Source organism: Mesocricetus auratus, unplaced genomic scaffold, assembly GCF_017639785.1.
Source record: "Mesocricetus auratus isolate SY011 unplaced genomic scaffold, BCM_Maur_2.0 Super-Scaffold_100691, whole genome shotgun sequence".
Classification (NCBI taxonomy): Eukaryota; Metazoa; Chordata; class Mammalia; order Rodentia; family Cricetidae; genus Mesocricetus; species Mesocricetus auratus.
Window position 1 is genome coordinate 57,829,534 of NW_024429267.1, and position 24,753 is coordinate 57,854,286.

At 51.8% G+C, this 24,753-nt stretch overlaps 1 protein-coding gene across 1 annotated transcript in view; it reads right to left on the reverse strand.

Moving 5' to 3' along the window:
- The window catches only part of Ulk4 (unc-51 like kinase 4), a 267,099-nt gene that overhangs the window by 108,683 nt on the left and 133,663 nt on the right, over nt 1–24,753 (reverse strand). The window contains 1 exon segment of the mRNA XM_040739628.1: nt 7,726–7,831. Coding sequence (XP_040595562.1) covers nt 7,726–7,831 — 106 coding nt within the window.

Consider the following 24,753-nt stretch of genomic DNA (forward strand, 5'->3'; position numbering starts at 1 on the left):
GACGACTCCAAATGATGCTTCCTGGGGTTGAGAGAAGGAAGGACCAGCCAAGCCCATAGCCAGCAACACAGTAGCCTGGGGGTTCCTCCCTGGGTGCAGACCCCACTTCAGCCAGCACTGTGATAGAACCAGAGCCACAAATCCACGGATGGCCTGAGGTTAGCACAGGCCACTCTTCCCCCTGTGGCTCCTCAGGGAGCCTTGTTGTCAAGCTGAAGCTGGAAGCTGAGGAGCCTCTGCCTCTCCCCCCTCAGCCTCTGTGAAAGTGCCTTCAGGCACAGAGAGCTAATCGCACTGATATTCCTGCAGGAGGCTCCGGCTCCAGCATCATTTACTCATGGCTTCTGCCCCTGACCAGTTTTTATTGAGCAACAATGGCATGCCAGGGCTCATACTAGAAAGTACACCCCTTCATGCAAGGACAAATACCGGTCAAGCTGGCTAGAGAGGGCTGTCTCAGTGACCAAAGGCTGGGCCTGGGACTCAGCACTGCTGTATGGTAGCCCTGACCTGCCAATTGTATCAGTCTAAGAGGGTCCTGCCTCCAATGACTTCCAAACACAACAAACCCTCTCTGTTCCAGAGTTGTTTCTGAAATCTCCCTTGGAAACAGGCATTCGGGTATTCTATGGCGCTACACGCCAGGGCACCAGAGGGAGTCTCCAGCTGAGTGTACAGTTGATGGGAGAGAAGAACTAGGGACACCCCCAGGAGGGGTGTCAACTCTCAGCCCCAAATACTGTTGCTTCAAAAGGAACCAGTGTGGATTTCCCTGAGCTAAAGATGAGAGACCGTGGGTTTGGGTTGCCCTGATGACATGCTCTACTTTGGAAGAGGACGTAGGAACTTGTATAGTCAGACAACAAAGAGATGAACGTCATAAATCAAGTCACCTACCCAAACATACTGCTGGGGCCATCAGGTAGGCGGGTTACAGCACAGCAGGGAATCTCTGAGTTGGAGGACACTAGAGTTCTCTTAACGATACATACCAAAGGCTTTTATCAACAGTTTCAACCAAACGGCTGTGATGGTTACACTTGGACTGTCAGCTTCCCGTGACTGGACACATCCATGAGGGAGTCTCCAGATCCCCTGGGGGTTGAATGACCCTTTCACAGGGGTCACATATCAGATTCCTGCATATCAGATACTTATGATTCATAACAGTAGCAAAATCACAGTTATGGAGTAGCAACGAAGATAATGTTATGGCTGGGGGTCACCACAACATGAGGACCTGTATTAAAGGGTTGCAGCACTAGGAAGGTTGAGAGCCACGGCTCTAGATTAAGTTAACGAAGGTGGAATGGCCACACCTTAAGTAGCGGGAGCATCACCTCGTGGGCCGGGTCCACAGTGACTGAAAAAGAAATTGAGCTGAGCCCCACATCATCTCTTCTTCTTCCAGACCGCTGGCTGTCACGTGACCAGCGGCCTCACCCTGCCAGTTCCGTACCGTTGTTACGATGGACTGAACCCTAAATTTCGAGTCAAATAAACCTCCTGTCTGTGGCTTTTGTCCAATATTCTGTCCCCATCAGAAAACCATGTACCCAGTAAAGGAGTTAATGGTAACCCACAAGGATTTTGATCTTGATCTACGCATCATTCCCTTTTCTGTTACTGTAATAAAATACCCTGACAAAGAAAAGGGTTTATCCTGGCTTACAGGTTCAGGGGGACACAGTCCCTCGGGGCAGGGGAGGCGTGGTGGCAGGAGTGTGAGGCTGGCCTCTCAGTCGGGATGCAGACAGATCACATTTCATCTGCTCACAGGAAGTAGAAAGCAGAAACAGGAAGTAGGACCAGCCTACAAAGCCTCAAAACCCAGCCCTAATGACATACATCCACCACAAGGCCCCACCTCCTGAAGCCTTCCCAAACAGTGCCACCGCTGGGGACCAAGTGTTCAAACACATGAACCTATGGGGAGCAATGTTTCAAACCACAACCATCTCCAACATCCCAACGCCCAGCAACTGTGAGGGCTCGGCAGCCTGGGGCTTTCTCGGGAACCCTCAGTTGACAGTGGACTAGAAGGACAAATTCTGTGCATACAAAGTGCTTTTCTGGAAACTCGTGTGTGTGTGTGTGTGTGTGTTTAGATTTTATTTATACATACTTACACATACACACACATGCATGCACACACACGCACCTTATTCTTCTCCAAACATGCCAACAGCTAATGAGCAGCACCCACACAGGAAGCACTCATCATCACTCACCATCAAAGGGCGACACTGTTCCATACACTTCACAAAAACTAAAGTGAAAGCTGGGGACAGACCGCAGGCGTGCTCTGTGGTGCCTCAGCCAAGCACTGGCCTTGGAGAGAACACGGGCCCGGGCCAGATCTCCACATCTGTGATGATCTCGGGTCCTTCCTTGTGAGACCTCAGGCTCCAGAGTGAGTGTCTGGCCCCCATTAGTCTACCTTTCGTCATTTGAACAATGAAGAGCTTCAAAACAATGCTGTGATTCAAGGACAGTTTGTTCACGGCTGAGGGCAAGACTCAGTGAGCAGGGTACCTAACACAGGCCTAAGACCTGGGTTTGGATCCCTGAACCCACATAAAAGCTAGGACAGTGACACTTGCCTACAATCCCAGCACACTGTTAGCGAGACTGCAGCTGAGTCAGGAGAATCCCCAGAAGCTCACTGGGCCCGTTGGCCCGGCGTTCCCAGTGGCTAATAGGGAGAGGCCGGAAGTGAGATTGTCGTCCGGCCTCCACGCATGCATTCACACACTCACGAATACGCAGATTTAAATGCACACAGACCGTGAAAAGGCAAATGCCTGTTCAATCAGCAAAGGAAAAAAAAACCCAAGTGCGAGCGACCTTTGCAAGAGGACAGGGAGTCTTCCAGGCACAGCACAGAGAAAGGAGGGAGGAGATACCGTAGATCCAGACACACCCAGCTGTGGGAAAGTGTTCCTGCTGCAGAGAACAGCAGCCTGCATGCACTGGGGAGAGAAGGAGCTAGATTCAGCTCATGGTTCAGTGCTCGGGTGGACAAGTGCTCCCACTGCCTGCCAGCCCCCGGGGTTACACATCCGCAAGTGGGCTACTCATTTATGTCCCTCTAGATGCTTGCTCTCTGGGGGTCTCCCCTCTGAAGTTTCGGGGATCCCGAGGGCTTTTACACTAAAACACACAGGGAGAAATCTCGAGTCTAAGTGATCTGACATTCAGCTAAAAGTCAGATCAGTGGACCCCGAGATGGAGAGCACACTTCACCCATGAAGGGTGAGGTTTAGCCTTGTTTCATGGTATGTGGAGGAGTTATTAAATGCCTACATAAAGTTTTATTGCTGTTTTAATACCATTAATAAGCATCTTTGCTTTAATGTCCCGCTTGGCGAATCCTGCAGCAGTGAGCTGTGGGAATCGCTTTGCCTCCAAGGATATAAAGGAAGGGGCACGGGAGGAGAGCCCAGCAGCGCTGGGCGGGAAGACGCAGATGCTGGCCGCTTTTTCTGCATGCGCCTAGCCTGCTCGCTTCCACATTTCCATCCTCAGCTCCCCAGTGCGGCAGCCTCGCCTGACAGAAGGGAATGAAAGCGCACAGGCGCCGCACATCAGGAGAACGCTCACACACAAACAATTTACATCTTAATAGCCTGCTTTCCTCACATTAACTCCCCTGCATTTCATCTGGGAGGCGAGGCAGCGGGGCTGTTCAGTAAACGTGCATGCGTGTGAGCAGGAATCTGCATCTCGCAGCAGCTCGGCAGCCCGGAGCTCCAAGGTCAAAGGCCAGACTCCCACCCTGATCACAGTGCAGGTCCAGCCCCCTCCGGTCTCTGGTGTGCTGAACGTGAAGTGGCTGCCTGGGGATTTCTCACTTCTGTGAGGGTCCGAGAAGTCCAGGAAGAAGCACCTAAGCTACACGTGTGTGCAATGCATGTACCTAAGCTACATACAGACTGTGTGTCATACTACCTGAAGACACTGTGAATGTTTGTATTCACCAGGCTGGGAAACTGACGCTTTACATGTACCAAAGGAAAACTAAAACACTGACAACAACAACAAAAACACCACAAAACACCTCAGGGGGGCAGACTTCCGGGGCCACTCAAGTCTGACCACACTTCCTGCCCCACGGGACAGGCAGATGTGAACCACGTGGCCTGGCGGCAGAATGGCTCCGGTAAAGGTGCGTGCCACCAAGCCTGACCACCTGGGTCAACCCCAGGACCTCCACGGCAGAAGGAGAGAACCCATCAGCTCCTTCGGGCTGCCCTCTGACCTATGCACTTCGGTGAGTGAACCCACATGTACACAAAAATAATATAGAAAAGTCACAATGAAACCATTATTACACACACACACACACACACACACACACACACACACACACCCTAATCCGTAAAAAATAAAAGTAACTCCAGACATTTTACTTGGTCCGTTCAGTCCCTGGAGGGACTCGCCTGCTGGACTGTTGCTCATAAGTGTTTTATTACTTGTGAATCTTTGGAGGAAATATCTATTTAGATCTTCTACTCATTTGTGAATTAGGCTGTGTGTTTCCCCATCATTGAGCTGTAGGTGTTCTATATATATTGTGGATATTAGTTTCTCTTCAAATACATAGTTTATAGACAGTTATTCCTCTGCTGAAATAGAAGGATACCTTCTCCACTTTTCCATTGACCAGCACAAGGAATTCTAAGACCCGGGAAAGCGTTGGGCCATGAAATCAAGCACTGGGTACAGTGTAGGAAGCCAACCCCAGCTCAGGAGTGCGGACTAAACTACCGTTAAGTGGACACTACTGCAGCATCTGTTGTGCTAATCCACCAGAGATGTGGATCATCTTCTCCATGAGCTGTGATCAGGCCAGAGTCCTCTGTGCAGAAGTCCAGTCCAATAGTGAGAAAGGAGCCATGGTTCTCCCTCCTGGACCTCATCTCCATCTCCATTGGTGCTTTTACAAATGGTCCTGGATCTCCCCTACGAAGACTGACTGACTTCAGTTACCACCTTGGGACAGAACCATCCTTTTGCTCAGAATCCTGCAGTCACTCATTCCGAAAATGAGTCATCCTCCACTTATCAGCAACAGGGGTTCCTGGGCATGGGCTGTTCTTTGAGGGCTGGTAAAGGCTAATTAGTTAAAACTTCGGTGACACAGTCTCCTCTAGTTACTCAGCTGCAGCTTGCCTCCCTCCTCCCCATGATTTCCACGTGGTCAGAGGTCAAGCTTACAGGCTCACTGGCTTTTACCACTAACCCTTAACTGTGTATGCTAACTTTGGTGATTATGCATGGAAATTTTACATATATTATCATTTGACTTTCAAAACAAACATTTGGGAGTGGCACCTTTATCTCTAGAGAAATGAGACTCGGAGCACCTCAGACAGTAAAGCCACAGACACCAGACTCAAACCTACTTCACCCACCAGGCCGCACTGCCTTCTGTGGTGCATGTGTGAGCATCTCAAATGTTTCCTGACCTCATGGATACCAGCGCTCTCCCTTAGAGAGTGGTCCTGAACAGGCCTAAGGTAACTGTCCCAATCTGGGTGATCAAACCTGCAGCACATCTGCATAGCTAAGACTTCTAGAAGCTTCCAGAGAACACGTTTCAAATCACTAAGGGATTTTTCTCAGATTTCGCTAAACACTAAGCAACGACCATGGCCAGCCCTGGAGACCAGTTGGAAAACAACTACAGCTGCCTGCTATAGCCAGGTTAAATAGGTGCACGCACCTGCTGTAGCTACAGCCATCGCCAGTTAAACACACGCACCTGCTGTAGCTACAGCCATCGCCAGTTAAACACACGCACCTGCTGTAGCTACAGCCATCGCCAGTTAAACACACGCACCAGCTGTAGCTACACCCATTGCCAGTTAAACACACGCACCAGCTGTAGCTACACCCATTGCCAGTTAAACACACGCACCAGCTGTAGCTATACCCATCGCCAGTTAAACACATACACCAGCTGTAGCTATGGTACCATTGCGGGGTCAAACACTGGATAACAGTTACTCACTACAGAACTGAGCAGGGGCTGGAGACAGCTCAGTGGCTCTAGATAGAGCCCAGTCCGCTCTTGTGGAGAACCTGATTCGGTTCCCAGAACCCACGCCGGGCAGCTCGTAATCACCTTTAACTCCAGCTCCAGGGGAGCCAGCGGCTCTGACGTCTGAAGGCACCTGCACTCATGTGCACACACCGACACAGACAGACAGATGGACATGTACATAGCTAAAAATAAAACAATTCAGGCAAGAGGCCAGCCAAAGCCACCTGGCAAGGGCTGTTTGTGCCCCCCAAGTGCCACTTAACTCTATCTCCTGGTAACAGGTCTGTCAACCTGTCTAGTGAGTTTGTTTTTTGGAACAGGGTTTCACGTAGCTCTGGAACTCACTATGCAGCTGAGGCTGGGCTGGAACTCCTGATGTTCCTGCCTTCACCTCCTAAGCGCTGGGACCACAGACATGTGTCACCCAGCTTTGAATGCGATTCTGAAAGGAGGCTAAGGAGGTTGTCACATGTGCGGGTTCTTTATTCTTACAGTACAAACAAGTCTTGCTGTGATTCTCTGGTCTCCTGAGTAAATACTGATTTATACAGATTATTATAAACCCGACAAAACAAAAACAAAAAGCCCCAGTGTTTTGATTTCTGTGAACCACTGAAGACAAAGGCTCTCCTTCAGCGACTCTTTGGAAGTACTGTGTTGAGTTTTTGTTTTGCTTTCTGCTTTGGCAGCACTGTGCTGTGTCAGGTAAACCCATTGCCCTCACAGCTCTGCACTCAGATCCATTACAGAAATGCCACAGCGCAGGGATGAGCCCAAAGTCAGCTCCAAAATGTTAATGACGCTGATATTTTTCAAATATGAGCAAACACTCCAACCTCGTTTTATAATAATTCTCCCTGTAAATGTTTCGTTTAAAAATGAAAATGTTTGAGGAAAAGAAAGCCACAGGGTCACACATTAACGTTCAAGCCCAGCGGCAGCTGTGCACCTGAAATTATAGCCCTTGGGTGTGGAGCCGGAGGGTCAGGAGTTCAAGTTCTTAGCTACGAGAGTACTTGCAGTGGCAGTACTGCTTGGGTCTTTGGGGTCAGATGGTTCCTCAGGCTCCAGACCTCTGTGTCCCCGACACTGACAGCCTGCCCATCCTCTGTCCCTGCAGGGCAGTGGCCTCGCCATGTGCTTGTGTCTACTCTTGCTGTAGTAGGAACCACAGGGTTCAGGGTCACCTTCACCACCCGCAGACAGGAAAGTCCAGGTCAGAGGTCACAGCCCACTGCTCTGACTTATCAATCTTTCCTCATGGGATTTGAAGCTCAGACCCTCTCTCTCCTCCGTAGGCTCCTTTGCCCGCCACTTTATCTGAGCTGTCTCGCTCCGGAGATAGCACAGGCTGAGCAGAGGAAGCTATGCCCATGGACAGGGTAAGGTACTGCTGTGGTAAGGAGCTGACAGGGCTATATACCCAAGCCCCACAACATGCTATTTCTTATTAGAAGGTGATGCATATTTCTCCTAGGATGGGAAGAAACAAGAAAACCCTTGAGCATAGACACCACACAGAAGCAGAGAGACTGATAATCTGTGTCAGTGTCTAAGACTTGCCTTTGAGAACAAGTCCAGTAACTACCAATCAGGGGCTGGCCTGACCGACAGCTCTGGGTGGTTTGAAGCACTGGCTGCCCTTCCAGAGGGCCCAGGTTCAATTCCCAACTTACCTTGCTCATAGAGCAGCTTCATGTTAGAATCTTTGTAAGCAACCAGATTGTTGAGTAACGCAATAACACTCTGCATGGTGTTACCCAGAATGTTCTCCTGATGTTCCTGCAATAGATCAGACAGAAATACCATCACCCCATCCTCGGACAACCAACCACCCCTCTCCAGCATCCTCCAAAAGACTGAAGGGTTCCCTGTCTGTATAGCAGATCCAGAGGTTAGGCCCTTTCCCCCAAAATCCCAGGAGGCCGAGACAGAGACAGAGAGACAGAAAGAGACAAAGAGAGACAGAGACAGAGAGGGACAGAGAGAGAGACAGAGACAGAGAGGGACAGAGAGACACAGAGAGCACTCAGCCTCCGTGCTTCAGGTGGGTGGCACTGGAGGCACCAGACATCAAATGTAAGGAGCTTAGGACACTATGTGTGGAGCAAGCTTGAGCCCATGACATAAAAACATTTCATCAGATGAGTGTTTCCGTGGTCTGACACTTAAGTCATGTCCTGTGTGCAGTCATGTTGGATGTGATGGCCCTATCCTTGCTGGGGGAACTTGACTTCCTCAGCACGCACCATCACATAGCAGAATAACCCAGACCCCAGGGATGTAAGGCCATCATTTTTGTTTTTCAAGACAGAGTTTCTCTGTGTAGCCCTGGCTGTCCTGGAACTCATTCTGTAGACCAAGCTGTTCTTGAACTCACAGAGCTCTGTGTCTGCCTCCCAAATGCAGAGATTAAAGGTGTGCGCCACCATTGCCCAGCTGACAAGGCTCTCTTTAGTCTTCCAGTTTCACCAAAGGCTGCTTCTGAGGGCCAGAGGGAGGGACCACAAACATACCCAGCCTCCATTTCTTCCTTAAAAACTGAAGCCATCAATTACAGCTAAAGTTACTACAGCTCACAGAACTCAACGGAAGAGACGGTCCAGGATTGTTGTGAAGCGCGAGAATGGACACGCTGGGGTTGGATTCACACGCATACACACACGCACGCGCGCACACACACACCCACTCATTGAGCACAAATGCTTCTGGGATTCCTGTTTCCTGACTACAGTCCCAGCCCCTGCCCCTGCCCCCCCCACATCCTCCCCACTCTCTCTCATACACACAGTCAGCTCTGTTTCCAAGCATGAATCATACTTAGGAGTTAATGAGTCTATCATGTGCCGGGTGGTGCTCTGGGAGCCAGAGGGAGACTGGAGAACAGGTTCCCCTCATCCTCACAGACCCGGACCTGAGACAGCAGCAAGGCCAGTAGAGTCACAGCACGTGTCAGAAGGAGTGGGGAAACTGAGGACGTGCCGGGAGGTGAGCCGCAGGAGGACCGCTGGGAAGGTAAAACAGGTGGAATTGTGTTTCTCTCTAAAAGCAGAAGCAGCTTCCAGCTTCCAGGGTTAATCAATCAAGTGAGGCAAACCTCCTGTTGGGCAAGACCAAGGACGGAGCCTCCAGTCTCAGGTAAGCAAGCTCCGCCCCCCAGCTATGCCAGCCACACCTGCACCCCGCCCCCACACGAGCCCCTTACCTGAGCCACCAATGTCATCAAAACAGATAACAAGTAAAGGCTTTGTTAATTTTACCAGGTGCCCTTGATGTCTTTTTCAACCCCAGGATCCCATCCGTGTTGCATTTAGGATGATTTTAGTTTTTGCAACCAATGTTCAGGGCACCCTAAGGGTCCTTGGCTTATATCGGGAAATAAAGACGGGGGACGGGGGACGGGGGATGGGGGATGGGGGATGGAGTTTACCTCATCATCGCAGAGGGAAGAGCCATAGCATAAAAAATGGCACGAAGCGCCTAAGCTGGCAGCTCACGCAGAGCAAACACAAAACAGTGAAGGGGGGGGGGGCGGTGGGAAAGAGCTGCAGACGTGAGCGAGTGGCTGGGAGCCACTGCAGACAGCGCTCGCGCATCGCATCCGGTCCTTCAGTATCCCTGGGCTCCTGCCGACTGCTGCCTGCCTGAAGTCAGTGAGTGACAGTGGCCCAGCGGCATCAGGGCTGCCTGCTCTGTCCCACAAACGCTTACCGTGCTGACACTTAGGGACTGTTTCCAGCAGGCCCGCAAGGACAGCCACGGGCTTGGACAGACTCTGCCAACAGAACTTCCTAATCTGTTTCTCTCAAGCGCCTCCGCTTGGGCATCTACACTTTGGCCCAGCTTTGTGGCTTTGAGTTTTCCTAGGGAGCTTTGGAGTCCACTGTTCTCAGGTCACACAGAGCACCCTCTTCAGCCTTCTGGAGTCTTCTCTGAACCCTGCTAACCTTGTCCTTTCACACTGCCCGCACTCAGCTTGGCTAGACTCAGAAAAGCCCCGTCTGGAAGCCACCTTCACATTTTAATGACCAGTTTCCATGTTCTGCTCTGTGTTCTGAGTCACGTGAATACACTGTCTCCCAGGTCCACAGTACACAGGCATTTCCCTGCTCGCTCCTGACTGGGCATGACTGTGACCAACCCCTGGCCAATTAACTGCACTTGGTCAAGGCTTTAAGGTCAGGGAGGCTGTCGTCGGTCTGCCTCACCCTGTCTGTGATTTCCACTACCTGGGATCAGAGACCAGGAGCATCCGGGGAGACATGTGGCTTCCTGAGCTTACAGAGCAGTGTGTGTGACTGCGATGGGGAAACTTCCTTTGGGCCCACCCATCCCACAGCATGGAGCCCCCTGACTTTCCATGTACCAATGTCTAACACTGATTTCAGAAGCACACGCGCGCGTGCACACACACACACACACACACACACACGCATGCGCACACGCAGCGTGCCCGGGGTGGATATCCACAATCCAGCGTTTCCCTGACACCAGCTTACGATGATGAATATGGAGTAGCTACATGCCATCAACTTTACCCAATTATGCTCACAATCCGATGGTGGAAGAAAAGGGTGATTAATAAGAGCCCAGATGACACAACATGATATTCTTGATAAAGTAACTAACGACACATAGCAAAGTTGTTCTTGTGGAAGAAAATGGGGCCAATCAATCTTCGATTCGGGGCCTCTCTGCAGAGTGGCACGGCCACTCCTTGTTCACAGGCCCATCTTGGTGGAGCTAAGTCTATTGATTCGTTAATGCTCTTGATGGGATGTGCCTTTCTAATCTTGCTTCTGTTATTTCCAAATCCACTGTCTCATTCTCGGGCCAGGAAGTCAGTGTTGGCCTGGAAGTCACAGCAGCCCTCAGCCTCTGGCCATCCAGGCTGGGATTCCAGGATGGAGGGAGCCACCACACACCGCTGAAGCAGCATCATCTCTCTGAAACTCCTGATCCTCCAGGGACCAGCGACCGAGGCTTTCCTGAGCTGTGGACCAGTGCTGCTCCTGGCCAAAGTCCTTCCGTCAACACGGCAGCCAGTCAGGAGGCCCCAGTAACACCGCAGAGTGAAGGCCTCTGCCAGCCACATTACCCCATCTACAGAGGTCTGTGGCTCGGAGAAAACACCCTGTTAGCACACACTCTCACCAACAGTGGGGGGGGGGGGTTCCTGTGCATCAAATATGAACCAGCATTTGGTGCACGGTGTAAAGATGAGATTCCCAATCCCATGGGCACCCTAGAGACAGCTCCCCTTCTGTTCCCAACACTGTGAAAGCACAGTTTCCATCTTCTTTACTTCCAAGCTATTGCAGACCCTGAGCCTCATCTACCGTCAAGTGAGGACTCTATAGAAATTATGTTCTAGAATGATCTCTGCTCACTTTTCCAAGTTCAGGTTAACAGGCTTCTCCGTGGTGCAGGTGAGGAGAGTCTGCAGACTGTCCGTCTGCTCACAGCGAGATGTGCTGTGCCCGCAGCTGAGGGCCTGGGCACGACCTCCCCAGGAAACACAAAGCCACCTGCAGGGCTGCAGGGAAGCCACACCCAGTAACGCACATCAGGCTGAGTTACTTCACCTCTTAGATTTAATAAGTTGGTTCTTGTTCATGTGCCCCTTGAAGCCAGTGTGTAAGACTGGGGAGGGAACGCGGCAGTCGGTGGGCGTGTCTGCGGCAGTGTTGCCAGGAGACGAGGCCCCAGGAGCTGGTGCAGACTGGGCAGAGCTGGAGGAGGATAAGTCACCGACGGTTGCCCCTCTGGGTTAGCCCTTACCCTCCCCCAGATGCGTGCCTAAGGTCCAGGGCGAGCGGACAGTAGCAGGAAGCAGGGTAACCCCCCCCATTACTATGCTCCTTAGACAGAGCCCACAGCACTGGGCCGTCCTGACACTGAGGTGAGCAGGGACGGAAGGGACAGCGAGCACACGGGCCTTTCAGCCAGTCCTGGGGCGTCTAGGCACCCAGCCGGCAGAAGCCACCTCGCAGGCGGCCTCGGGACGGGCAATACAGCAACGCAGGGAGCTCGCTGGCTGCCACGGCCTTCCCGGCAAGCGTCTCTTCTCACCCTCACAAAGGCGGGTGGGAGCAGAAGTGACCAGAGAGGAGAAGTGACCACCACCAAGCACAGCCTGCACCACCCTCCAGTGGCGAAACTGGAGCTCGGTCAAGGCTGGTGGTGGCCACGCCCCTGCGCATGCGGCACTGAGACCGGTTACAGAAGTGTGAGTCAGGCCAGCCAAGTGCAACCCCCCCCGCCTGCAGACCCGTCGGGTGACCTGAAAGGAACTGTGAGGAGGGCAGATGCTGTGACCCACACCTGTAATCCAAGCTCTCGGGAGGCAGAAGGCTAGCCCAGAGCTCACGGTCAGCCTGGGCTACAGAGTGAACCCTGTCCCCAAGACAAACCTAAAGCAATGTGGATCTGAGGCACAGGAGGGAAGGAGCCCAGGAGTATGACTGTGGCCACAATGGGGCCTTGTGCCCGCTCTCCCCCAGGGCTACGACGTCCCCTGCCCCCCGCCCCCCTGTCCCCCCTGTCGCCCCTGCTCCCCCTGCTCCCCCTGCCCCCACTGCCCCCACTGGGATCTTCTGGTTTCCAAAGAGCCCTTGGAATCGATCCCTAAACTCTCAGGGCATGTGTAGTTCTTAGCAGCTACGGTACAGAAAGAGTAAACACATCGCCCAAAATAATAACGCTAAGGGTCACAGTTTCAGATGCTGGCGTTATCACAGTCTATGCATCGGGAAGCTGGGTTCAAGAGAGAAGGCATTGCCCAGAGCAGCTGAATGCAAACGCCCACCTCCTCTCCCCACAGCCCATGGGTAAGCACGTTTGTGTGCCTGATGCCACAGTGTGGGGACATTTAGTAAACGCAACACTGAGGGTGCTGACAGAACACAGCTCTGACCAGTCGAGACAATTAGAACTGAAGCCACAAAACTCAGCGCTCAGCATCACAGCTGCTACGGAAAGGGTGAGCACTCCACCTGAAGCGTCCGTCCGTCTCTTCACTGATGGCTTCAGCGCTCTGTGGGAGGCTCGCCAGGGCCACCACACAGCGAGGAAACACTAGGAACAGATGCCCAGCCTCCCTGAGTGGCTCCACTGCAGGCCTGCATCACACCTCACTTTGGTGTCTGAGGTACTGAAGAACCTCATGTGTCTCCACTAAGGAGTCTGATAAGTTATGGCCGCATGTCCACAATTAGGAAAACACAGAAGCAACTTGGGGGTCTACTTGGGAAACAGAGCGGGGGGGGGGTCGCACTGTAATAGTATTCAGTCTTTAAAGGGAGGGGGATCACTGACACAGCACGGGCTGACCCAGAAGACACTGTGTTCAGTGCAGTGGGCCTGACGCAGAAAGAAACGCACCACATATGTGATGGTCCAACTCCACTGTCAACTGACTGAATCGCCTAGGACATGCCTGTCAGAGTGTTTACACAGAGCACCAAGGAAGGAAGGGTCCACGTGAACACAGGCAGCGCCATTCACGGGCTGGGGTCTCAGGCTGCGTCAGATAGGCAGGAGGAAGGCAGCTGAGAACCCTGGCCCTCTCTGTTTGCTGACACACCACCAGCCACCTCACAGTCTGGTGGGGCTTAAAACCCCAAGAAGGTGGAGGGCTGGGGTGTCAGGGTGCGGGAGGAGCAAGACATTTGGTCTTACGCATTCAAGCCCAGGGAGCTTTCTTCTGAGACATTTGGAAGTCATTCTGAGACTCAACCCCTCAAAGGTCAGATCAGCTAGTTTAAAATCAGTTCCATCGTTTGTGCCACAGACAGAGGCAAAGGACTCCTGGGGAGAAAGGGCAGGATCTGGGGCTCCTCGTGAGGCTGTCTGGGGTGTCATGGCGGAGCCCTGAGTACCTGCCACGGCTCCTGCTGTGCCAGAGATGAAGGAGCGGAAGAGTTCCTTTGCTAACGAGGCCCAGCTTGGGGTAGGGAGTGGGTTAAGAGCATGGGTGGGCAAGGGTTAAGGGGTACCTAGGCCTGGCTTCTCTCATTTGGAGTCAAGGTGTATGAAAGCACCCTAGGAGTCTATGGGTGGACGACAGCGTGGGCAGGCATCATCTCCGCGTCTGATTATAGACGAGAGGAAGGAACTGAGCACTGCTGTTAAATCTGACTGACAGATACCACAGAGGCCCTGGAGCAACAGCGAGTGCCAATTACCTTGAGTGACGCTCTCTACCTGGCAAAACAGGAGGGCTGGAGTCAACCGGTACTGTTGCCAAGCCATGGCTGGGCTGGCCCTTAAAATTCCAGTCCTGGTTCCTTGGCAGTGGCAATGCTGAGGGGGCCTGTCCGGCAGGTTAACTGTGTCACTTGGCTCCTAGCTGGGCACATTCATGTCATTTGGAGTTCTAGCAACCATTCTCCCTGGCCCTGGCTCCTGATGGGGTATGCCTCGAGGCACGTGATGGACCACGGCCAAGACGGCTCTGGCAGAGAACCCTGGCAACGGAGCCTGGGGAAGCTGCCAGGGCCAGTGTCCCTGGGGACGGATGGTGCCTTGTTTATTATCTTCCTGCAGTGTGGACAGGCCAACCTGGCCTGCAAGGTGCGGAGCTGAAGACCGGGAAGTGCAATGGTGCGCGTGGCTGGTCACCCCCCCCCCCCCCCGCCTCATCCCATAACCACCTAAAATCAGGGCAGCGAGGGCCTGGGAGACGGTTTGCTGGGCAAGACACCTGCTGCACAAACATGAGGGACAGAATTTAATGTCCCAAACCCACACAGAAATGCTGGCTCACCCATTGCAAACCCAATGACAGGGAGGCAGAAGTGGGAGGCTCCCTGGGGCTCACTGGCCAGCCAGCCTCGCCTACTTGGTAAGCCCTAAGACAGTGACAGACTATGTCCCAACAAACAAGGTAGGTGGCACCTAAGGAACAATGTTCAGTGTTGATGCGTGGCCTTCACAAGCACACACATGTATCCTGATCCATACAAGCATGCACACGTGTGCACACACATGTACCCCGATCCATACACGCATGCACACACACAGTTGTAATAAAAAGCACGAGAAAGTCTTCACAAACTAATGTCAAAGGGAGCTGCTCAGTTCTTGAATTAACTCCTTGGGTCAGGCCAGGTTGGGAGCCAGGGCTTTGAGACATCAGTAGGAACCACACAGGCTCTCCAGTTTCTCTTCCAGGACGAGTTCCCGTTGTGGGCGGGGCCGCGCTGCCCGTCTCGCCCCAGCCCTGCCTTCTGCATCACAGCGCTGGTGGAGCCGTGAGAAGCTCTTTGAGCGCAGGAGTGGGGAGGACAGGAAAGGGCGGCTTGGGTGATTCTGTGTTTTCAGCCACTATGTCCCCAAACCTGAGGGTCGGCTCTCACAACACGGCGAGATCCCCATTAAACTTCCTCCGTCCAGGTCACAGAGAAAACCATAAACCAAAACGGAAGCCTAGAGGAATGTGAGGAGGGGGAGAGGGAGGAGGGAGCACGGGCAGGGGAGACAGAAGGGATCCAGGCTCAGGTACACAGGGCAGCTGCTGACCTCAGGGAGACAGATGGGAAGCAGCTCTATCCCCAGTCTCAGCCCTGGGTGCTATCTGTCTGCCTGGTGCTGCCTGTGCCACTCGGCAGAGCAAGGGGGCAGAAGAGCAAGGCCTCCAACAAGGGCCCTTCACCCGCTGCTGGGCTAGAGTTTTCATCGCTCACGTTCTTTCCGCTGAAGTGTTTGTAATGTCTGCAACAGCAGGCCAGTTACCCAGAACCCCTCAGAGGGCAGAGACTAACGACTGCCCAAACACCCCTGGTGCATAACGCCACGGTGAAAACAGCACCTGCCGTTACAAAGTCACTCCCCCAGCCTGGTGGCATGTCTACAATTCCAGCCCTGGAGAGGAGGAGGCAGGAGGACTGCTGTAAGTTTGGGGGCAGCCTCTGATCTGAACACATGCGCACACACACACACACACACACACACCTTCTTTAAAAAAGAAGAACATTTTCTTTAAGAAAATGTTGGTGACTTCTCTTGACTGGTGGATCACGTGTAACCACGTATGCCCAATCTGCTTTCTGACTACACTGAACCCAACACCCAGCCCTGCGGGGAGTGCCACGGCTCACTGAGCCTTCTGCCTGTGGATTCCAGCGAGTCGCTGATGCTAGGTCTTCTCCTCACGGGAACACAGAAGGTGCCTGTGAGCCCTGCCCTGAGGTTGTGTCGGGCGAGGTGTGTGTGTGTGGGGGGGGGGTGGCATTGGTCTCTAGGAGATGGCCCTAAATTTAAAGACACTCCTACCCCACACCATCCCCAGGTACCTGCTCTGGTCACTAGACTGTATTGTTATTAAGAGTATTCGACTCTGTCCACTCAGGCACAAGGTAACAAACAGGAATATTCACAGTTTTGGAGAAATCAGAATCACAATCTCCCTCCCGCCCCTGCTCTCCCCTCCTCTCCCTGTCTTTTTAGTTTTTCAGACAGAGCTCAATTGTCACACAGTGAACTTGAACTCTGTCCTCCCAAGTGCTGGGGACATCAATATGATTTCAGGGTTGATCCATTTCATTTTGTCACGCCCTGAGAGCAGCATGATCCAGGCTCTGCTATCCCAGGGCTAAGGAGGCCACTGGAGAGGAAGACACAGCAGGAGCCCAGTCAGCATCCCTGGGTCCACCAGGACAGGGTGGGGGGGCCACCCTCGGGGTGCATGAAATGCATGCTTCAAACCCGAGGACAGAGCCATTCCCCTGCAGCGGCTTTGAGCGTCCACCTGCCTCAGTGTGGCAGCAGTCACTTCTAAGTGTGCAGCTGGGAGCGCAAACCCGGAAACAGGGCGGGGAGCAAGAGAACAACCCAGTGTCAGCTTCTGGCCTCTGCATGCACACAGGTGCACACCATACACACACACACACACACACACACACACACACACACACACACACACACACACACACCGGTGCCTATGGTATCTATTACTTTAGGAGTTCAAGGCCAATGGGAGACGCACTGCCACCGCATCAGAAAGCAAGCACAGTTCGCAGAACTCTTACACCTTCCTTCTGGCCTCTGGGTGAAGACAAAAGAAGGAGCTGGTACCCAGCAGGCCCCTCCCTCTGGTTGAGGTTAGTGACCTCTCCTCAGCTACAGAAAACCACAAAAGGGGCCAGACTTTTCTGTTACTTTCCTTAAAGGCTTCAGCTCTCAGCTAATCTGATTGAGCCAACTGTGTGAAACGGGAGAGGCCGCTATGGTTGCTGACGGCTGCGTGCGATCTTACGGTCAAGTCTAACTGGGCTGTGCTGGGCTTGAGACCAGACTCCAGATGGCTGTGTGGAACCCTGGGAGCCTCCGCACCTGGGGACTCACTCAACGGTGAGACTTGCCTCTGTTCTGAGAGCTGCCCTTTCCTCCTCTGAAAGCTCCCGAATGAAGACACAACAGCTTCCAGGAGATGAGAGCGAGCAGGTGGGAAACTCGGACACAAGGCGCCCGGCCATCAAAGAGCAGAAATGAAAGGGACAGAGAAGCATTAGCGCCTTCCCTCCTAATGTCGCCCCAGCTTTCCGTGTGCCCAGAAACACCTCAGAGATGCGCTGTCACAGGATGCCTAAATGAGGTCTCGGGAAAGATAATGGCGCTTTAATGATGGAAATAGTAAGAAAATTAAACCCCATCATGTTCCATTAAACACACTCTCAGCTCCCGTTTCCACTAAATTATTTTATTATGATTTTGCTTCTGCCTCTTGAAATAACCTTTCATGGTGATTTGCAAGCACAAATAAGGTCCATTTATATTCCAATACGAGCCCCTGGGAGAGTAATGAGAAGGGACGGACGCCCACATCTCACTGTTCTGCAGCTGGGGTGGGGGTATCCTGTTTTGTATTTGTATCTGTGAGAAGAGCACTGCACCTTGGTTACAAGCTCAGCTTGCAGCCATGCCAAACCTGCTGGGGAGACCGCCCTCAGCCAGGCAGCTCCTTCCGCCCACCCTTTCTCCACGCTGGTGTCCTGTGCTTCCTATGGCCTCACCTCCTCAGCCCTTACTCCTGCTGCTCTCTGTTTAGTGCTCACACCCAGCAGGACGCTGCAGCGGCATAGCCACCTAGATATGTGTCCCCAGGGACAGCAAGGTGGACTGCAGCAGCTGTGCGTGGTGCCGGGGGCGTACAAACAGGGACAGCCTGTGGTCCTCTCTCTGCCCCACAGCAAGGGTAGGCGGCTCCAAGCAGCTGCCAGGCGGGCAGGGGGCTTAAAGCAGCTTCACCTAGCGTGGTCCTTCCAGAAAAGCTCTGCAGTGAGAGAACCCTAGAGTCTGAGTGTCACTGGGCAAGTGGGTCTCCAGACAAGCCTTGGTTGAAGCTTTGAAAAGACCAGAGGACGTCATGAGGAAAATCCCTCCCTGGAAAACAGTGTCTGTGGAAGGAGAAGGGGCCGAGAGGAGGAAGCACACAAATCCACACGCGTCCCTTCACAGCATCATCGCTGAGGGAGAGAACGAGACAAAACGGAAAAGCCAGATGAAGCCCAATCACTGACAAAACATTTACTAAGGAACTATGAATTACTGACATGCATTACTAGACCAACAGCGTTCATAATCCAAGAATCCCCTTATTCACCTGTTAACCCGAGTAACAAAAACCAGTAACACGAGGCATGAACGAGTGACACGGCGTCCACGTGCACACGGTCCATGACGCTCACAATAGCACAGTCGTAGCTAGCATGCCATGTGCTGCACAAATCTAGACATCTCTGGGGCACAGACTGGCCTGTAGGCAAGACCGCAAGGCACTCTCCTACTTAGTGACTGGTGTGGGAAGGAAGGCCCCGCCCACTGTGGGTGGGACTATATAAAAAGCTGGTTGAGAGCCGGGCGTTGGTGGCGCATGCCTTTAATCCCAGCACTCGGGAGGCAGAGGCAGGCGGATCTCTGTGAGTTCGAGGCCGGGCTGGACTGACAGCCTCCAAAACAATACAGAGAAACCCTGTCTCGTAAAAACCAAAACAAAAAAGAAAGGGATAGCCCATGTTCACTATTTAGAAGACCCAATGTTGTCAAATGTCTACACAACCCCAAGAAACTAAGGATTCAATACAATTGCTACCAGAGTCCCAGGACTGTAACCTCTAAAAGAGCGTGAACACAGGGAGGGGAAAGGGAAAAGGAAAGAAGGGGAGGGGGGGAGCCTTATTTAGACAAGCACAAGGGTCACCATGAGACCTGGCTGGTCCTCAGCACCTGGCAGCCTTGGGGCTCTGCACAGTGGATTTGCTCTGGTTACAGAAAAGGAGTTGAGCCAGGTATGGAGTCTGAAGATGCCCTTCAAAGAAGGCGAGCAGACCGGGAGCCACCGCGTACCCGCATCCCAGCACTTAAGGAGGGGAAGGCAGACCTCAAGTGTACAACAAAGCTGACTGGGCTCCAAAAGTGAAATAAAAAATAAAAAGCTGCGGGCGACTTCAGCCAGACCCCGTGCGAGAACAGAAAGTGAGCGTCCTGCTGGAGACACAGCTCAGCAGTAGAGCACTCACCCGTCATGTGAGACACCCCGCCCTAGGCTTAATCCCTGGCACAGGAAAGAGGGGGAACAGAGAGAGAGGGGGAGGGGAAAGTAAGATGAAAGAGGGAGGAAAATCTGAAGGGATCTGTCACCAGTGCATGTGCCCTATGAAAAGACCATATATCACGATTTCCAGCATGCAGGGGGGTGGGGTGGAGTGGAGGTGGGGGCGGGGTGAGGGCTGGTGAGGTGGCCAGAAGCTAGCTAGCAGAGTCAGAGCTACACGGAGGGATCCTGGGTAAAGTAAACTAACAATGAATGTGTGGTGTGTATGAAGTATGCACACGTGGTACATGTGTAAGTATGCATGTGTGGTACACTGGAGGTATACATTTGTGGTATATTGGAGGTATACATGTGTGTACACTGGAGGTATACATGTGTGATGCATTGAAAGTATGCATGTATGGTACATGTGGAGGAATGCATGTGTGTACATTGGAAGTATGCATGTGTGTACATTGAAGGTATGCATGTGTGGTACATGTGGAGGTGTGCATGTGTGGTACATGTGGAAGTATGCATGTGTGGTACATGTGGAGGTACGCATGTGTGGTACATGTGGAGGTGCGCATGTGTGGTACATGTGGAGGTATGCATGTGTGGTACATGTGGAGGTACACATGTGTGGTACACGCAAATATCCAACCACAGATGGCAGGACTGCAGGGCTGACCCACAAGCTGAACCCAGGCCGGGAGACCTTGGAGCCCACAGGGAACTTGCCATTCCACAGGTTTTAAAATTTGTTGGCAAAAACCTTCACCTTCAGTGAATCTTTCTGAGGCATGTTAATATCCTTTTGATGTTATTTTTGAGACAGAGTTTCTCTGTGTAGCCCCAACTGTCCTGGAACTCTCTCTGTAGACCAGGTTGGCCTCGAACTCACAGGGATCCGCCTGCCTCTGCCTCTTGAGTGCTGGGATTACTAAGGCGTGCGCCGCCACCACCTGGCATTTAATAACTTTTTGATTACAAAGATAAACCTTATTTCTAACACACTGTCCACTACAGGCAGATCTTGCCTTAAACATGAGTTTGAGAACCCTGAGGGGCAAGTGGGCACAGGGACTCTAAGAACCCCAATACAGAATGACTGACAAGGGCTGAGCTGCTCTGGGCTGGCTGCACAGTGCCCGTGCAGACCCAATCTTGGTTCAGCCACAGCAGCGTCCTGGCGTTTCTCTCGGCAGGAAACAACAGTGTTTATAAAGGAGCTGGATCAGAGCTGTGGAAATGCTATTGAACATTTTACAGTGAAATAAAACTAGACTCCAGGCTCATCCAGGGAAGCCCCCTTATCTCAAGGTCGGCTGACTGAGAATCCTGGTCCCGTGTCCACCCTTGCTCCAGTGCCAGAGCCTGAGCTCCTGCAACAGTCACAGGAGCTAGGACGCGGTCCTGCGGGGAAAGGAGAGCAATAGTCTTGCTTTTCAGCTACAAACTGTGAACTCCACATGGGAGAGTCTATCCACACGCTAACAAGACGACTTCCAGGAAAAAGGACACACGAAGAGAAGGCGGCTGGTAATGACCACTGGTTAACTCATGTGCCCCAAAATGCTTTCCCACACAAAGACTCTCGGGTAGAACTTTCCAGATGGCAGTTCTCTGCTCGTACCCTTGCACGGCACTTGAGAGGTCATGAGGCGTCTATCCAGATTCTACGGCTCATCACAGCCGGGACCCCCTGCGACTCATACTGTGGCACACTTGCTCACACGGGCGTTTGCTGAGCACTGGTGGCTGACACTTGGTGATCTAAGTGAGGTGACACAGTGGGAGCCAACGAGAGTGAGTTCCTGCTGCTGCAGGAAGCTGGTGATCAGGAGGGACTTTACTCAACCAAGTCTACAGATGAAAAGCTGCCAACTGGCCTGTCCTTTAAGATGCTGTGGGAGAGAATGCAGCACACACACACACACACACACACACACACACACACACACACACACACACACACACACACACACACACACACACTTGCAAGTCCTTATGAAGAAAGTCATCAAAACTACTACACATAAACCAAAATGTGTGAGGGCTATGAGTCCTGCTCCAGACCCTACCCAGGGTTCCAAAGGTGAAACGTTTCTCAGGAGCCAAGGAGGGGTAAAGATTTCTGTGGCAACTTCACACACAATCTGAAGGTCATGCTCCTTATTTCCTGTGCTCTTTACTGTTCTGTTTCTACTCTAATAGTCCTGTCCTGCTTCTAACTTCTCCATGCTTCTTCTTCGCTAGTCTAGTCTCTCTTCTTCTCCTGTTCAGCCGTGCTGCAAATGTTTCCAACTAATATACATTCACAATGAGCAGTTCTCCAGCTCCAGCCAGGTGCAGGGCTGGAGTTCTTCGGAGTCACAGTAACAGATAAAAGTTTTACACAAAGCAGTAACTGTCAGTCTTTCTCTGTGGCTCAAGGTGGGAGTGGTTAAGCCTCCAAGAACTTCTTAAAGGGAAAGGAGGTTAATTAAGGGAGAAAGAGACTACATTATTAAAGAGGAGAATATCTATGCTTAGCTATTTTCTTAAATGTGACTAGGCAAATAAGCTAAAGATTAATGTGGGGTTAGCACGTCCCTATCTGCTGGCAGAGTGGATCCCAGACAACCTTGTTCTCTATCTCTCTGAGATCTATGGCTCACTATCTTCAGACATGCCATAATTCTTGTCCTTAAGTGTCTGTGAATGTCTCAGTTGAGGTCTCTTTGCCTGGACACTAACACTGACCAACTGTCTGCCAAGGAAGATAACTGGGGGTGGGGAGGGGGAGTAGACTTCTAAGTTTAGACAAAGACCTCGTTGTTAGAGCAAGGGCATTGACTGTGATTACTTTCTTGCTAGAATCATGCATTGCTGAGGGGAGTCATCAATGCACAGGGGAAAATGTGACCACTGTAATACACTGTTGGAGATTTTTGGATGAATCCCGCCATAGAAAGGGCGCACTATGCTTCACAAGGGATTTACAGTAAGGGCAGTGACTATTCATAAAGCAAGTATTCCCACTGCCCTGCATGTGGGCCTCCTCCATTGGAATGACCCTGGTGGGTTAGCTTCATAATTTTGTCAGCTGAGCTCTCACTGCGTAATTCTAGGGCCTGTAGCAGAAATGAAATTCTAAACTAATGTTAAAGTAACCCATAGGAAACCAAGAGGAGGAGAACAGAAACAAACAAAAAGGGTAATAAATAAAACAATCGGCATACCTAAGCATGTCACTCACCATGTTAAGAGTAAAAGATCTAAAGTGACAGCTGAAAAGATAGTTTCACACAGAGATTACGGGTGAGAAGGACCCAACTACACGCTGTCTGCAAGAAACACGTCTCACTATACAATGCTACAGGTAGGTTGAATGGCCACAAGAAGTGCACAGAAGAAAACAAAAACACTAGTCAAAAGAAGAAAGCGCGGCATACCACCATCAGAGGACGCAGGTAGCACAGGGATGGAGACACTGGGTAAGGGTGAGACGAAGCCGGTGAAACGACATAACGACTGCATTTACCAGGAAGACACGGGTCCTGGCCCCCTTCCTGTTGCTGTGAGGAAATACTGAACGAAGGCAACCTGAAGCAGAAAAGGGTTTGCTTCAGCTTATACCAGAGAAATCACCCATGAAATTCACCAAAACATTAAAAAGTAAGTGCGCCGGTCTGTAACAACCACTCAGACGTGCAGAGAGAGGTTGTTAAGCCTGAGGTGTGTGTGCGCCCAGTGCAGGGTTAGGATGGGAGACGGGTGTGAGCCTTCATCCTCGTGGGGCCATCTTAGATGACAGAGGAGGGAAGTCCTATGTCTGGGAGGGAACAGAAAAAAACAAAGGTCCTATGGTGGGGAGAAGACAGACAGATGGACAGTCCCTTCAGCAACTAAGACGTCACTCTGGGAAAGCACTGCCAGGAGAGACGGGCTAGGGAGGGCAGGATGGGGAGCCAATGAGGGCTCTCACAAGTCTCCCTTTGTCACCTGCATAACTGAGGCCACCAAAAACAGAAACACAGCACTGAAAAGTTCTCAGGTACATGGCAGATGGTACCAAATACATCCCTCCCTCCCTCCCTTTCTCCTTCTCTTCCTTCCTCCCTTCCTTCTATCCATCTTGTTTTTTCAAGACTGGGGTTCTCTGTGTAGCCCTGGCTGCCCTTGAACTCGCTCTGTAGACCGGACTGAACTCACAAGAGATCCACCTGCCTCTGCAGCCTGAGTGCTGGGATTAAAAGTGTGTGCCGCCACCACCACCTGGTTTCAAAGTACACTCCTACGTAACTTAAAGATTTCTTTTGCCTGGGTCTGTACCTCTGAGTTACACCCAGCCATGCATCTCAATGTTTAATTATGACACAGGCACTGGAATGATATGGATGATTGCATGATGCTTTGGGGATTGCGCCACGCATGAGGAAAACACCTGTGCAATAAACAGAACAAGAGCCAAATGCACCAAGTTATTAGGCACAAAAGGCACGCTGAGCACTCACAACACACTGGAAGTGCATAGAAGAACCGCATATCCAGGCACATGCTGCAGACATCTGTGTAATTTTATGCAGCTACAAATACCTATGATAAGATTTTAAAAAGATCAAACTGGGCATTGGTGGTGCTCGCCTTTAATCCCAGCACTCGGGAGGCAGAGGCAGGCGGATCTCTGTGAGTTCGAGACCAGCCTGGTCTACAGAGTGAGTTCCAGGTCAGTCAGGACTGTTTTGCAGAGAAGCCGTCTCGAAAAACAAAACAAAAAAAATATTTTTAAAAAATCAAATAAATCAACCCATCTTTAAATGGTGACAACAAAACCACAAATGTGATCTCAGACTGAGGATGTGAAGAGAGCGGCAAACACCGGGACAGGAATGCCTAAGGTGGGAGCTGGAAAGCAGGAGGCAGATGAGCGAGGCCAATGCTGCTTCTGACGGGAGACGGAACGGCCTTGGCTGGGCCGGTCAAGTGGTCAGCAACGCAGGGCCCTGAGAGCCCCCATCACTTAGAAACAAACACATTTAGCTAGGACTTTTTCATGGGAACACTCATACAAGATGATTAACAAAATTACGTATGTGATGAATTGATATTGATAAATATGTTGCATTTGATATCACAGAAATACAAAACATCCCTGGATATGGTGGCACACGCCTTTAATCCCAGC